We start from the raw sequence: 16,767 nt of genomic DNA on the forward strand, positions 1-16,767 counted from the left end.
GCCGCTGGGCCTGCATGTCCGGAGCCTGTGCTCCGTGGCGGAAGAGGCTGCAGGAATGAGAGGCCTACGTATCACAAAAAAAAAGAAAAAAAAGATACAAATGTGTCAAAAATACTGTTCATCCTTAAAGATATTTCAGCATGTACCACACAGTTATGATAACAAAATAGACTTTGGTGCTCTATTAGAATTACATACAATTCCTGTGAAAGAATGTAAAAGAAAATGGTGAATTATGAGTGGATGTTCTGAAACCATGCCAGTTCTGAACTATGGGAACTGCAAATAGAAAAGAGTACATCTTGAAAGACATTTTAACACTGGAATCAACAGGATTTGATCATTGAATGGTTTGTGGTAGTGTCAGGGTTATAAGTGGGAAGGTCGCAAGAGAAGATGCTTTGCAAAAGGACTACAATAGCTAGTGCAGAAGGCAAACTCAAAGATGATGGGGCAAATAGACAGTGTTGACATTGTCATATTATTTGAGGTTAGGAATAGGACAGACAGTTAAGGGTTGGAAGGCACATTTGGATTTGGAAATGTTGAATGTGAGTGACTATGTGACTGTTTTTGTACTGCCTTACCCCAGCCTCACTCTATTTATGAGTCTCTATTTATGCAGTATGAATACTGGAACAGGGTTTTTTTGTTCATTTTTTTAGGTGAATTGAACCTGGGAACAGGGAGGAAAGACACATATGCAAACACAGTCTTGCAGCACCTTTTTTTTTTGCATGTGGAAGAGATCAGGCCAAATGCTATCTATGTCCTTTTGTAATTTTTAAAATGCCATTATGTTACTTTCTGCATACAGTCACAATGCAGTGTCCTTTGGATTGCATTCTCAGATTTCTTGAGAAAGGGGCTATAATAATTTCCTGTTTCTACACTGTTTATGCTAGTTTTGTACAGAGTAGTAAGAAAAGGAGTTGGTTATCCTTTAGGCATTCTGTATTAAAATTAAGTCATAAGTCATGTTGCTGAAAAGGACAGCTCTTTGTTAAATCATATACATATCAGTGAAAAAACAGTGATACATACCATCCTAGTATAAGAAAAATATTTTGTGTTTGGCATTGGAGTCCCTTTCTTGTTTTTTTTTAATTTTAATTTTTATCTTTTGGCCCCGCCATGTGGCAGCAGGATCTTAGTTCCCTGACCAGGGATCAAACCTGCGCCCCTGCAGTGGAAGCGTGGAGTCTTAACCACTGGACTGCTAGGGAAGTCCCAGGAGTCCCTTTCTAAATTGTATTTTGGGTTGACTATGTTTAATCTTCTGCAAAGTCATACTTTAATCCAGTCAATAGTCTTGTTTACTTTTCTGGTTTTGTCTCATAGTATACATGCCTACAACACACCCTAGTCCAGAGTACTCACCACTTTTTGAGTCTGCCCTATACATCCTTGCTTCAGTGCCTTTATTCCCCTTGATTCTTCTGCTTAAGAACTTTTCCCCCTTCCTGCACATGGCCATCTTTCAAGAACCAGTTAAAAACCTGCTACCTCTGTGAAAGGCATTTCTAGCCCATTCCCAGGTCTATGTGAGTCTCTCCCTCCTTTTTGCTCTCATAGGTCTTATAAAACAATACATACTAATCATGTCCTGCCTTCAGTTGTCTTGCTTTCAGATCATGTAGGTTTGTTGAGGGCTCAATTATCATTACATTCTCCATCCAATAAGGGTTTAAAATAATGGTCATAAATTATATTACTTGACCTATAGAATATAAAATATAGGTGTAAAAGATATATCACCTCTATCATAAACTTTATAGCTAATTGTAATCAGCATCAATTAAATTTAACAAATTACCATCTACTTAGGGACATGCATGGGGAAGGGGGAGCAATTTATTTAGAAGACACAATTCTCCAAATAAAGCTGCACCAAAAGCAGTGTTGCAGCAGCATCATGTTAAAACACAGTTATCACAGCATTGATTATTGATATTATGGGAAATTAAATTTATTCCTCTCATTGTCCATCATTATTTCTTTGTTACCTATCCTCTTAACCCTGTGGCAGCCTTAAAAAAAATAAAAAAGAGGGGAAGCAGCATGCACATGGCTGCCTGATTGTAGGATAAAGCAAATAAGCAATTAGAGCCATTGAAAACTGGGAGAAAGGAGGTACTAGTGTAAAATCAAGCATAATAGCTGCAATGTGTTGAAACATATCAACTGTGTTAAAATCCATGAATTCATAAGTGATACTTCAAAAAATAAAAGAAAAACTCACTGGCCTTATCCTGCCTATTTTATATAAATTAAACTACTGAGTATAGTTTAATATGAGGCAACTGATCAGTGTAGAAGTATTTCATCTAATGAAGAAAGAGTGATAGAATACTACCGTTTTGCCATCTTTAATGAACTAATGGATACAGGCAGTGTTCCATCAGTGCTAACTAACATAACAACTAGACGTGCTGAGCCTTACGATGGAAATAGTAAAATCTTCCAATTTATAGTAAGTACAGGGGACAAGGAAGGCACGTTATTAAACCACACGAGTCAGGGATGGGGAGGTTCAGTCAGCAAAATTCAGACTACGAATTTCTATAGGCCATTAACCTGGTTTCTTTAACAAATAAAAGAGTAAAAAAAAATACTTGAGATGTCAAGCAGTGGTAACATGGATTTATTTGGATCCTAATTTGAACAAACTATTTCAAAAAGTGTTTTGAAAATAATTGAAACAATCAGAGGTATTTGACATTAAGGAATTACTAATTCTGGGGGTGTAATGATGTTAGTGTGGTTATATTCTTTTAAAAAGTGTTTTAGTTTTTAGATTGGTGGTGGTTCTCAACCTGGGGACAATTTTATCCCTTAGAGGCTATTTAGCAACATCTGGAGATATTTTTGTAGAGGCCAGGGTTACTGCTAAACATCCTACAGTGCACAGAAAAACGTCCCACAAAATTTTATCCAGCCCCAAATGTCCAAAATGCTGAGGTTGACAGACTGTCTTAAAGATAACAAACAGAACTATTTCACCAATGAAATACCATGTTTTAGTTTTCTTTCAAAATAATCTGGGGTTTAGGAGTGGACAGTAAAAGATGAAATAAATTAGCTGTGAATCGTTGAGCCTGGGTAATGAGCATATGGAAGTAGTTTCTTTATACTATTTCTCTACTTCTGTATGTATTTAAAATTTTTCCATAATAAAGGTAGTTTAAAATATATATATATTGGAATATAAAATTTAAAGAAAAATGCAGCTATGTCTCTCTTTCCCTCTGCAGGCCCTGTTAAACCTAGCAGAGCGACTGGGAGAGGCCAAGCCTCGAGGACTGACTAAAGCAGACATTGAACAACTTCCTTCTTACCGGTTCAATCCTAACAACCACCAGTCAGAACAGACTTTGTAAGTATATTTTCCTGACCTCATTCTGTGTTAAATTTCGTTTTCCACCTTTTGTGAATAAAAGCTTGGAAGTCAAAGATAACCTGATAAAGATAAGTAGTGACTATTTCATACTCTAGGCCTATGCTGTCCAGTAAGATAGTTGCTAGTCACATGGGGCTATTTAAATTAAATAAAATAAAAGTTAAAATTTTTAGTTGCACTAGCTAGTGATGCTATATCAGGAGATGTAGATGTAGAACATTTCTATCACCTGAGAAAGTTCTGTTGGACAGTGCTGTTCTGGATTTTTAGGTGGCCTAGAAATCTTATGGTTTTTAATTCAAACACTAGAATTATATTAGATTGAAGTTTCATACCTGTAAAATTTGAGGGTTTTACCTGAAGATTCTCCTTATTATAGTATCTTTTTTAATAGCAACTGTGCTAGATACAATTCACATTTAAAGTGTATAATCCAATGGGTTTTAGTATATTCATAGAATTTTGCAACTCTGAATTTGATTTGCATCATCACAATCAAGTTTACACCATTTTCATCACCCGCAATAGAAACCTCATCTATTAGTAACCACTCCCCATTTCTCCCCAACCCTCTAAACCCTGGCTCAGCCCCCTACTGTATTACTTCATTCCTAATTGGCTATACCATTTTACATTCCCACCAGCAGTGTATAGAAGTTTTCAGTTTCTCCACATCCTCACCAACGCTTGTTATTGTCTGTCTTTTGATTCTAGCCATCCTAGTGGGAGTGAAGTGGTATCTCACTGATTTGATTTCCATTTCCCAGGTGGCTAGTGATGTTGAGCTCTTTAACTATACTTATTGGCCATTTATGTATCTTTAGAGAAATGTGTATTCACATTCTTTGTCCATTTTTTAATTGGGTTGTCTTTATTGAGTTGTAGAAGTTATTTGCATATTATACATATAAATCCTTATAAGATTTATGATTTTCAAAAATATCTTCCATTCTGTGAGTTAGTTGTCTTTTCACTTTATAGATTGGCATCTTTAGAAGCACTTTTTTTTTTAATGGATGAAGTTCAGTTTATCTGTGTTTTCTGGTTGTTGTTTCTTGTGCTTTTGATACTATCTCTAAGAAACCATTGCCTATTCCAAGGTCATGAAGATTTACTCCTGTGTTTCCTTCTAAAAGTTTAATTGTATTTAGCTTTTACATTTAGGCTTTTCATTTTTTAGTTAATTTTCGTATATTGTGTGAGGTAGGGGTCCAACTTCATTCTTTTGCATATGGGTATCCAGCTGTTCCAACCCCATTTGTTGAATATAATAGTATCTTCAGTATTAAGGTTGTCTTGGATGTTAAGCCGGAAATTTTCTTGATGATCTCTCACTCAGTAAAGCAAAGCACTCCTACTAAATTTCTTAATATCATGCTTTTTTCGAGGTATTGATAGATTATTTTGTTTTAAAATTTAAATATTTTGATAAGTGAGACAGTAAGTGGTTTTGTAGGCTTCGATAGTTGTAACAAAATAGAAACCCCACTTGGTTTTATGGTTAAACAATCTTTTTGCTTTATTTTAGGTGTGTAGTATGCATGTGTGATTTTGAGTCAAGGCAGCTACTTAGAGTTTTACCCTGTAACCACGAGTTCCATGCCAAGTGTGTCGACAAATGGCTTAAGGTAAAATGATGGCATCTGAAGAGAATGACATCGCATTTTCTTTCTTATGCATCATAGTTTCATGTAGAGTAAGTCCATGGTTTGGTGGAGGGTGATTAAGGAGACAAAATTGAAACACAGCTTTCAGTATGATTTCTGCAAATTAAGAGAAAGACCAGTAGAAATGAACTACAATCATCAGTGTGGGAGTGATTGAGCAAAATCTGAAAATGGGTTTTCTGTCCTTGATAATCAATATGTCCTAACTTTCTTCTAAGAGTTTAGAGGGGACCTCACTGGAGGTTCTTTGTCAGAGATTTACATGAGAAGTAAACTTCTAGTGCTTTTACATAATTCTGACCATTTTCTCCTTTGTGTATATGGGTCGGGGGGAGTCCAGAGACACAAATTCTAATAGTATGCCAGGGTGAAATTATTTCAGGGACTTCTTATTTTCTATTTTTTATAATAGTAGGATAAAAATGTGATGAAGTAAAATAATTTAGTAAACTTAATGGTTTGTTTTAGATTATTCTGAGTAGGAGATGATAATACTGGCTTAGATAACTTCACGGTAGGTGAGGAAGACAGATGAGTTAAAATAAAATAGAATCAGTCCTCTGTGTGAGCACAGATTAAGGGTACCCAGTTTAGTCCAAACTGAATCCTGAAGGCAAAGAGTCTAGACTTTTTAGAAAAATGAGGTTATTATATATGCATAGCCCTGACATGTGAGAACAGAGAATGACCAGAAAATCACGGGTTCCATGTGGCTGATGGCTAGAGTGTGAGGGAGAGAGGCAAGAGAAGAGAGGGGTTCAGAGGTAAAACCAGGAGCCAGCTTATTGCAAAGTCACTGTGAAGTGTGCGGGAGTTTGGACTTGATCCTGAAAACATGTGAGAGGATATGTTTTAGAAAGATCACGGCCACAGTTTGGAGAATGGAATAGAGATAATTTCTGAGAGACAGATGAAATAAGGATGTTCTGGGCCAGATGGAGAAGAAACAGTAGAAGTTGGATGAAAAGAAGAGTACTTGATTTGAGAGCTATCATAATGTAAAAATGAGAGTATTTGATGAAAAATGCTTCGTAGAACGTAAGAGAGCAGGTGTTGCTTAATATTTCTGATTTTAGCAGCACAGCCAATGGTAGTGCCATTTGTTGAGATGGAGTTTTAAGCCAGTTATTAAATTTGTCTAAACTGGTGATGGGTAGTTTTGTCTGTATGTTGAAACGGACCTATTAAAAAATTATTCATAGGCTATTGTTTTTGAGGTTTGTGGAGTATATTTTGAAAGATTAAATGATTGCTTTGTACCTTCTTAAAGAAACAAAGAATGTAAAAACTATGTGGAAAGTAAAAATAGTTCTATTGCTTTTAATATGTTTCACCGTATAAGTCAAAATTCAAACAAGTTTTCTCTTCTGTGTTTCAGGCAAATCGTACTTGCCCAATCTGCCGAGCTGATGCTTCAGAAGTGCATCGGGATTCAGAATGACCAACTTAAGAGCACAAATTTAATTTGGGTGTTCCTTATCACATGTATATATGGACTATCCATTGAACTTAATCTGTGTGGCTTCCAGCCCTCCCTTTACCAAAAGGGTCAATGGACCTTTCTTTGCACTGTGTGACTTAATCAACTATAAAAGCTTACAATTAGTCTTCACAATTATGGGATTGTTATACTAACCGTGTGATTGGAACTCCAAAGACTTTTTCTTTAGCTTAATTTTGTGTGTGCACTAACATTCCCTGGTTTTCGTGTGATCATTCCGAGTGTTGCTGCAAGATTACAGTGGACGTGATCTTTTAGCATGTGCTTTTATAAAAAGTGGTAGCTCCAGATGATATAGCAATCTACCTTATATAGAGCCTTCAGAAACTGTGAGTGGAAATGAATGCAGCGTATGACTGTTGGTGATAAATGTATCTGTGTGTGTGTGAGAGAGAATGTGTGAAACTACTTGTGTGAGGGCATGGTAGCTCAAGTGTGTATGAGATCCTGTATACCAGCATGTACCAAGAATGTGTGTGTAGTTTTAATTATGCTGCAATGTATAATCTGGTGTGTTATTTAAACAGCACTAGTACTGTACACTGGTTTTTTCCCTTGTGTTTGCTGTTGCACACTGATTGATAAGGGTGCATCAATTATAAGCATTGAATACTCCATCCCCTTCCCTCCCAATGAATGGAATGAGAAAAGCCTTCTTCCTTTGCTTCAGGCAGCTGTCACCTTCTCTTCGTTGGTGATCCCACGTGGGTCACTTAAGGAAAAAAGTGTAACAGATTCTCACTCCATGAACCTGATAGTTTCATTCTGTTGTGAAAAAGAAATTTTTAAATCTCCAACTTGCTGTTTCCAAAAAGAAGGTGCAATATCATACATCATCAATTAGCAATATTAGCATTTCAATCAATGATTTGAATGTTGATACTCTCTTGTTTTCCCTTTACCTTTCCAGTAAGCTTCTTACCGGAAGTACTTGTGTTTTTTTTTTTTAATGTTTAGATTTGTAGTCTATTCTGAAGATATTTGAGTAATATATTTCTAAGAAATACCACTGGTCCCATGAAGTCTCACCTCCTCTACTTCCACCAGAACAAAATCTGTTAACTCAGCTTGACTTCTGATATGTTCTTTGTTCAAGCTCCCATAGGCAACTAAATTGTTTTCAGAAAACTATATTTCTGTCCTGCCAAGCTCCAGTTCTGAAAGTTGTCTAGTTCTTTTCCCCTCAGTAAATGTGCTTCTCATCGAAATCCTCATTCCCAGGATAGATCAAGTGCTGTGACAGCTCAAGTTCTTTAGACCTGATGTGCTTTGATGTTTTATTGCTTTTCTTTTTAATTTTTGTTTGAATGAGAAAAAGGTTAATTTAACAGGTGTCCAGAATACTTGCAGTATAAATGAAGATTTGATTTTTGTATAAAAAATAATGCTGTAAAACAGGAATTGACCTTCATTTAGTTGATCTGAAAATAATACATAGCTGTGTGGGTTTTTTTAACAGGTTCATTGAGCATAATTCAGATTGTTTAAAATCATTTTTCCAGCAATGTTTGGATTCCTCTCTCATTCTTCTAGTGTGCTCAACATTGCCTCTTCCTGCAGTTGATGTCCTTGCTCTGTTTGCAGTAGCACAAGCTGCATAACTCCAGTCGGGACTGTAATGACTTGCTGCCAGCCTCACTCAGCTTTCAGTTGGCTCTGTGTCCGTTTCTACTCAGTGTTAACTACTTGTTACTGCCGTGCTACTTGCCTTCCCTTGAAGACTCTATAAGCTCATCACAGCTTAGAGTTCAGTAAAGTCAATTCACACAGAAGCACAATTTTGCCCTTTTCCAGACACTGTTGCCTCTATTTAGTCATACAAGTAGGATTTTGTGTACCTTCTGTTTGCCCCTGTATTTGTCAGTGCATCAGAAATACATCTAAACAGTGGTAAAATGCACGTTACTTTTAAATCATTAGAATATCCTCCACCTGTTCCTGATGAATCAAGTGTGTTAAAGACCAAAATTATTGGCGTAATAATCAGCTACATTACAAATCACGTATAGTTTAATCTTTATTTTTTTTAATTAAGAAATCATGTTTAAAATGGCAAAAGCCCATCTTATACATAGACTTTTATATAGCTGCAAAAAATTTATATCTGTACAGATCTAACATAACACTACTACACTCAGTATTCATTTTATTGAAGCATGCAAGTAAAGCACTTTTTCTAATTTATATAGATACCTAATTAACAAGGCACATTGTACTAATGACTAGGAAAAGTAGCTCTTTCCTCCCTCCCTCTGACGAATTCTTAATACCCCTTTTCCATTAAAATTTTGAGAGGTTGTTGGCAATTTAGGAGGCAGCAGGGTCTATTTTGGTAAAATCCTGAATGAATTGTTGCACTCTCGTGACTGATCTGTCTTTGGGAATGTCTTCTTTGCATGGGGCTCTTAAGGATGTGTGCAGACTTGCTTATTAAGTGGTTAGTGCATATTAGGAGCATACGTGCATGTGTTCTGAACCAACTTAGACTAGACTAGCCACAGTGAGCAACTTTGTGGCTAGCAGAAGAGAAAGAACAGTTGATTCATACCCAGCTGTTGACACCTTGGGTGATACACCAGATAGCAGGCAGATGTTGGTTTGTTGCCTTCTTCCTCTTTCCTCCTAAAACAATTTTGGCTTTACCACCTTAACTCTGCTGTGTTTTTTGTTTTTCTATGCATGAATTACCATCTTTGTTTGTTTGTTTTTAGCTCCCCCTCTTCCCCAAACAGAACAAAACAAAAAACAAGTCCTCCAGGTATCAAGATCTCATTAGGATTTTCTGTCCTGAATTTTTTTGAGCAAAATCTGGAAAACGTGAAAGCATATTTAGATTTTATACACTCTCTGAAATGTGATTTGTTAAGATTCTTATATTTGGGCCTCTTATAACATTTTGAAAGAGATCTACCAACTCACTTATGAGAATATTTTTCACAGATATCTTTAGGCCTGTTAGAAAGCTATTTTCCCCCTGTTGGTACATTTGGTTACCTCATTTTGCTGTTTCTTTCAGATTATGAAAGCTTACAGGGGTGTATCTTTGGAATCATTTGCTGAGTCATTTCCTCAAATCATACTCCATTGTATCAGTTAACATAGTTTTAAATGTACGTATTATAAATATCTGTAACCAAATCATTTGAAGGCTTGATAAATTTTTAACAAAGTTTGTACATTTTTTATGAAAGTTACTAGTAATGCTTTACTAAGTAGTGCAATGAATTTTTATTTTTAATCCCTGTGCCCAATTTTGGAGTTGAGAGGGTTGTTGGTAATAAATGTATGATGTACACTTAAAACATTCGGTTGTGTTTGGTGTTACTGTGTTAGGGAAGGGTAGGGGTTGTGTATGTTTGGAGGGAGGGGTGTAGAGAGGGATTCTCACAGGAAGATAGAGCTCTTGAGCTACTAGCAGCCAGATTTAACTTTTAGGCAGTAATTCAGATTTTTGTTTCTGTGTTTGTGTATAAACAACTTAGAAACATAAAAGCAACTTGCATTGTAACTCATATGGTACATATTTATATCTTTACAAAGGCCAAGAAGATAGCTTGAGTGTAGGCATACACATGGTGTATAAGCTTATTGAACATTAAGGTTACATAAGTGGGCAGCTAGATTTCTTTCTGTGTATGTCAACTATAAGATGTAGGAAATAAGAGTACAAAAGATAATTGGGGGAGATGCAAGAGGGAGGAGATACAGGGATATATGTATATGTATAGCTGATTCACTTTGTTATAAAGCAGAAACTAACACACATTGTAAAGCAATTATACTCCAATAAAGATGTTTAAAAAAATAAACTATGGAAACCAAAAAAAAAGATAATTGGGCAGATTTGTTCACATTAGCTATGTCTGACTTGTCAATATAATATGGAAAGAGGAGCCTCTGCTTATCATTTTCCATACATGTTTGTGTAATTGCTTTCCTTTGACTAAAAAAGGAAGAAAGTAAAGCAGTCTATATATATGCTGAAAGTAGAAGTAAAATACCAAAAAAAAAATGAGGCTAATAGATCCCAATTCTCACTCTTTCAGGAAGCAGTCCTTTGGCTTAAGGTGATACCCTCAGCCTGGCTCCAGTCCTCCCTTGACAGAAGCATTCAGAAAAGGGACTAAGTCCTGATTGTTTCCCTCATTTTCCCAGCATACTTGAAAGAGTGAGTGTTTGTGTTGGACTTTGAATGACTCAAAACTTGTACTGTCTTACTGCAGAAGCATTTACTGCCCAGTCAGTACCTATGCACTCTCTCCCATCCCCCTTCCTGCAATAAGGCAGCGAGGCCTGTGCAGCTGGGTTTGACCAAAGGACTATAAGCTTAGGCCATGGGGGGAGCATTTAAAAGCTAGCTCTCTTTTCCTCTGCCATGTTGATGGCATCCCTGGATCCTGAGCCACTGTCTGGAAGAGAGCTGTCCTAGAAAGCCACTGGACTCCACAGATTTTCTGCTAACAATAAGTAGAGGTCCTTAAACTACCCTTCATCAGGACTTCATCTTTTCCAGTTTATTTCCCCCCTTTACAAGTCTTTTTAGTCTTATTCTAACTACATTTTGATAATACTAATCCTCAAATGTGCCAATTAAACATCACTGGCTACAGTTAACTTTTACTAGATCACGAGATCTGATTTGCACCACAGGATAAAATTCTTCTGAATGTTTGTGGTCAGATCACTATCAAATGTTTCAAGTCTCCTGGGTGCTTCAGACTAATGAACTATATAGACAAGGATGTCCAATAGAAGTGTAATTAGCCACATACATAATTTTTTAAATTTTAGTGGCTATGTTAAAAAATAAAGTTTTTAAAAAATATATTCAACCTAGCATACCCAAAATATTTCAATATGTAGTCAGTATAAAAGATTATTGAGATAACTTTGTATTTTCTCGTACCAAGTCTTTTAATCCAGTGTATAAATTGTATTTACAATACATCTCAATTTAGCTACATTTCAAATGCTCAAATAGCCACATGTGGATGGTGGCTACCATGTTGGACAGGACAGACCTAGATGCCAGGTTATCTGGTTTCCAACTAATTGAAGGTTACTCTTGATATCCCAAGGCTTCTTAATGTTTTCATTGCATGCCTTTATAAACTACAGTATGATTAGAAATATGTTACTCTTTGTAGAGTGGAATGTAACTCGTTGCTATATTCAATACATAAATACGTAAAAATCAGACTTAGTTCCTGTGAACATCGTATATAGCTTCCCTGGCTAACATTCAAGAACAAAGTTCCTTGTTTGTCAGTTAATTCCCAAATCAAACATTTGCTTATAGCACCTTCAGGATTCATACCTATTTAAAAGATTAACTTGCCAATCAGAAAATTGGGCATTCTGAAGAGAGTAAGAAACTTTGAACCCACACGGAGAGGGTGGGGTGGATCCCAGCTGAGATTGCTTTACATACAGTGCACATGCTCTTAACCTTTTTCATGTGGCTATCTCTTGCCTCCCAAACTGGCAGGAGATGTAGGAATAAGAAAGATTTGAAGAAAAAAAAATGAACATAGTGACAGCAAGGGATACTGAATGTCATCTTATATTTTGGAAATGTGCTGCAGAATCAGTATGGATGTTTTCTCACTACAAAGAGGGAGAGAATTAGGAGGAAGGAACCCACATTCCCTTCAGACCTCTGATTCTTGGTCTACACATGGAAACAAAGTATAGCGGCTGGTTAATAGAAGGACCTACAGCCCACGCCCAGCACTCTGCCAGTACCCAACCAGGTACACAGTAAAGGTGTTTACCAGCTGCCGCCTTAGCCTCCCTTTCAGTGTTAGAATCCCTTCCCCACAGCCCTCCCTTAATAGGGCTTAATAAGAGATTCTAAAGCAGCCTCTCTCTTCCCACTACCACAGTACTTTCAGGTTTAGATGAGAATAAGCTTTATATTATCCAGCCTTCTTGGTAGTTATTATCTTTTAATAAAGAAGAGTTCTCCAAACATGTGCCAAGTAGGTTTCTGACAGTGCCAACGTAATCCTGGTAATAATAGACATTTCTGTAGTCAGTGCAAGCAATATGGTGTCCACATGTTTTAGTTCTTTTTCTCCCCTTCTGCTTTTGGATATGTTCATACTGGACTTCAGCTAAATCAGAGAACAATAACCTTGCCTCCATTACCAAAACAAAGCCAGCCTTGCCAAGAAAAAAATGTACCTCAATCTATGGCGATTCAGGCTCAGAATGCCCCAGTTTGATATCAGTGAGGAGGAACATAGATTGCATTTACTCTAATTCCACAATATCTAAAAGAAACTTGGATCCTCTATCTAATCCAAGCTACTAAATTTTAGTTGGAGCAAATCAGAAAGGAAAAAGTGCAAGGTCAGTCAATTCCTGTTTCCCACAAAATAAGGAGAGATCCAAGTCCTTCCTAAGGAGTCTGCTATGAACAGACTATGCTACACAAGTTTTTATTAAGCACCAGCTTAGGCCAGGCAGCTTCAGAATCAGGAGGTCTTAATGTTTTAGTTTTCTATGACTGCCGTAACAAATTTCCACAAATTTGGTGACTTAGAACAAATTGAATCTCTCAGCTTTTGGGCCAGAAATTCAAAATCGGTGTTGGCAGCCTTGTTTTACCCTGGAGGCTCCGAGTGAGAATCTTCCGTGCTTCTTTCTCTTTGGAGTTCTTCGGCCTGTAGACACGAAACTCCAGTCTCTGCCTGTCTATACATGGGTCTTCACGTCTCCCCTGCATCTCTGTGTGTCTTCAACTGAATGGAAGTCCCCACACCTCTACATAGAAGTCAGCTATAGGGGTACCTCCAAGGGAAAGCCAGGTTTGTCCAATCTCAGTAAATTTTTTGAATCTGTTTCAATGAACTCAAAATTCCAGAATTTCTTTTCTATTTTTTTATACAATTTATTATTTTATTTTTGGCTGTGTTGGGTCTTCGTTGCTGCGCACGGGCTTTCTCTAGTTGCGGTGGGCAGGGACTACTCTTCGTTGGTGGTGCGTGGGCTTCTCACTGTGGTGGCTTCTCTTGTTGCAGAGCACGGGCTCTAGGCGCGTGGGCTTCAATAGTTGTGGCAGGTGGGCTCAGTAGTTGTGGCTCGAGGGCTCTAGAGCACAGGCTCAGTAGTTGTGGTGCACGGGCTTAGTTGCTCCGCGGCATGTGGGATTTTCCCGGACCAGGGCTCGAACCTGTGTCCCCTCCATTGGCAGGCGGATTCTTAACCACTGCACCACAAGGGAAGTCCCCCAGAATTTCTTGTAAAGCATGACCAAAATAATTTTGACTTGGAAAGTGTTGAAGGGGCTCCTTCCTTTATCTTCAGTTCATTCTTGCAGCCAAAGATAAACCTCAGTCATGCTCTCACAGATTGATTCAGAGTAGCACAGCTTCCTAGTATATCCATGAAATTGACTGTGAGAGTTCAATATGAAATGTACCGTCAGGTAAGTGAACAATTAGCAATTTTTTTTAAAGGGGGAGTGAATAAATAGGAACAAGCCTGCATTCTATGTCCCAGGTGTATGATTTGATCCATGAGGGTTCCTTTGTTGAATCAAAATCTGTTGAACCTTGAAAACATTATGGTAAGTGAAAGAAGCCAGATGAAAGGCCACATATGGTATGATTCCATTTCTGTGAAATGTTAAAGGCAGATCTGTAGACACAGAAAGTAGATTAGCAGTTGACTAGGCTGACTTAGGAGGGTTGGGGGTGACAGCCAAGGAGTATGGGTTCCTTCTTGGGGTAATGAAAGTATTCTGAAATTGTGATGGGTGCACAATTCTGTGAATATATTGAAAGCCATTGAATTGTACACTTTAAATGGGTGAACTGTATGTGAATTATATCTCAATAAAGCTGTTTTTCAAAAACACAACACAATACCCACCAGAATGTCTATAATTAAGAAGATTAACAATACCATGTGTTGGTGAGAGCATGAAGCAAAGGGAATTCTCATACACTGTTGATGAGAATATAAGTTGGGACAACCGAGTTAGAAAACTGCTTGATAGTATCTACTAAAGCTAAGCATATCCTATAACCCAGTAATTTCTCTCCTAGGTATACACCAAACAGAAATGCATACACAAAAAGTACGTACAAGAATGTTCACAGCAGACTCTAATAGCCCCAAACTGGAAACAACCCAAATTTTTACCAACTACTGAATTGATAAATTATGGTTGATTTTTGCAGTGGTTTTTAAAACAGCAGAGAGAATAAAGTACAAATACACAGAGCAACATGGATGAATCTCAACGAATATATTGAATAAGACACAAAAGAATACATACTGATCATTCCAATTATTGAAATTTCAAAGTCAAGCAAAATGGGTCTATGCCATGAGAAGGCCTGACAGTGGTTATCCTTGGCAGCAGTGGTAGTGACTGAAAGGAGCAGAGGGCACAAGGGGCATCTGGGCTGTTAGGAATTTTCTGTTTGTTAATCTATGTGCTTCTTTGCACAGTGGTTCTATTTGAGAAATTAATTGTAATCTGTGCTTACGATTTGTTCAGTTTTCTGTATATATCATTTTATGAACTTTATTTTAAAAATAAATGGTAGGTCCCACTCTGTGACCCTTTGGTAGAAGCACAGGTATAAAATGCACGTGGACAAATGAATTTTTATCATTTTTTTTTTTTTTTTTTTTTGCCACATGGCTTGCAGGATCTTAGTTCCTCGACCAGGGATTGAACCAGGGCCCACCTAACTGCTGGACCACCGCCAGGGAACTCCAAATTTTTGTCATATTAAATGAACCATACCAGGTACATCAATACCCCCAATGTTGCATCACATAAAACTTAAGCTCCCCAAATTAAACACTTCCCCATCCCAAAACATCTGTGTTTTGAATTTGCTTTTTAAGTTAAACAGAAAGTGTGAGAGCAGCAACAATATTTCCAGAATATTGCCTCCATGCTAATAAAAGGTAAGTATTTAAGCATGACATCTACACCAGGGGGCACTGTTGTACAAAACCAGGTTCCAAATAAAAGCCTTTTAATGTACAGGTCAGGACTGATGTGGTTATAAACATCCAAAATCTGTTTTAATGTTGCTTTTATTTACAGAAAGCATACATTAAAAAAAATCTGTTTCCCCGAATAGTACAGGATCACTACAGCTAAAAGACTCCTTTCTTCAAGTGCCTTTGGCTGTTACAGTCCTCTTCTCACTCCCATCTTCCTGTTTCTCTCTTGAGTTTCTTCTCTCTCCTGTCTCTCTGAGTTTCTTTGGCCTGCAGCTTTAATATCAGGGCTCCCTAGGACACGTCCCTCACCCTCTGGTTTTCTCATTCCGCACCCTTTCTCTTGAGTGACCGCATCCTGTCCTACTGATTCAACTGATCAGTCCTCATGACCCAGAGATTGACATCTCCGGTCCCAGCTTCTCTCCAGAGTTTCTGCCTACTGAACATTTCCTCCTGAACTTCCGCCTCCCCGTTCCGAACAGCCCACAGGCACTCAAACTCAGTGCATCCAAATGTGAACTTATCAGATTTCCCCCAAACTTGTTTCTCCTCCTGCATTCTCTGTTTCCATTGCTGACCCCACCACCCACCCAAATAACGCAGCCAGAAACAGGGAAGTCGTCCCTGACTCATCCATCTTGTGCCTCTGTGATATCTAATCAGTCTCCCCTTTGTCTCCTCCCCTTCCTCCACATCCCCCTAGTTCAGGTTCCATCATCTGCCTTTACAAGCTCTTGCTTCCAGCTATGCACCCCACCCCCTCATATTCAGACCTCTCCACAGCCTCCAAAACGAGTCCTTCAAAGTATTAATCTGGCTCCCTTCACCCCCATCCCCACCCATAGCCTCAAACCCTTAAAAGGCTCTCATTGCCTGCAGGACACAGTCCAAGCTTACAGCAGGAGCCCCTCTCCAACAAAAGCCCCATTTCGGTCTGCTGCTGACTGTGGTCCCAGCCTCAATGCTCAAGACCCCTTTGCCTTGTAACTTACCCTCTAACAGTATCAATCTGCTGAAGGTTCCCCAGACACGTCGTATTCTTTCTTTCTTTATATTTTCTCAAGCATACCCCTCTGCCCGGAAGGCCTCTTCCTCCCTTGCTCTCTACTCGAATGACTCAACTCAGGTATCACCAGAAGAACTTTCCTGGTACTGTAAGTCAGGTCAGGTGCTTTAACTCCTTCTGTAACAGCCTGGGATGAGCCATTTCTCTTCCCCAGGGTGTT

General features: G+C 38.1%; 1 protein-coding gene across 5 annotated transcripts in view; it reads left to right on the forward strand.

The window, feature by feature from the left end:
* The window catches only part of RNF38 (ring finger protein 38), a 123,321-nt gene extending 113,449 nt beyond the window's left edge, over nucleotides 1-9,872 (forward strand). For all 5 annotated transcript variants that reach the window (XM_030884243.3, XM_030884246.3, XM_030884248.3 and 2 more), the window contains 3 exons: nucleotides 3,255-3,376; nucleotides 4,929-5,028; nucleotides 6,446-9,872. In XM_030884243.3, coding sequence (XP_030740103.2) covers nucleotides 3,255-3,376; nucleotides 4,929-5,028; nucleotides 6,446-6,508 — 285 coding nt within the window. In that variant the 3' untranslated portion in view covers nucleotides 6,509-9,872. The remainder of the gene's footprint in view (nucleotides 1-3,254; nucleotides 3,377-4,928; nucleotides 5,029-6,445) is intronic.
* The last annotated feature ends 6,895 nt before the right edge of the window (nucleotides 9,873-16,767 follow it).

The sequence above is a fragment of the Globicephala melas genome, chromosome 6 (genome assembly GCF_963455315.2).
Source record: "Globicephala melas chromosome 6, mGloMel1.2, whole genome shotgun sequence".
NCBI classification, from domain to species: Eukaryota; Metazoa; Chordata; class Mammalia; order Artiodactyla; family Delphinidae; genus Globicephala; species Globicephala melas.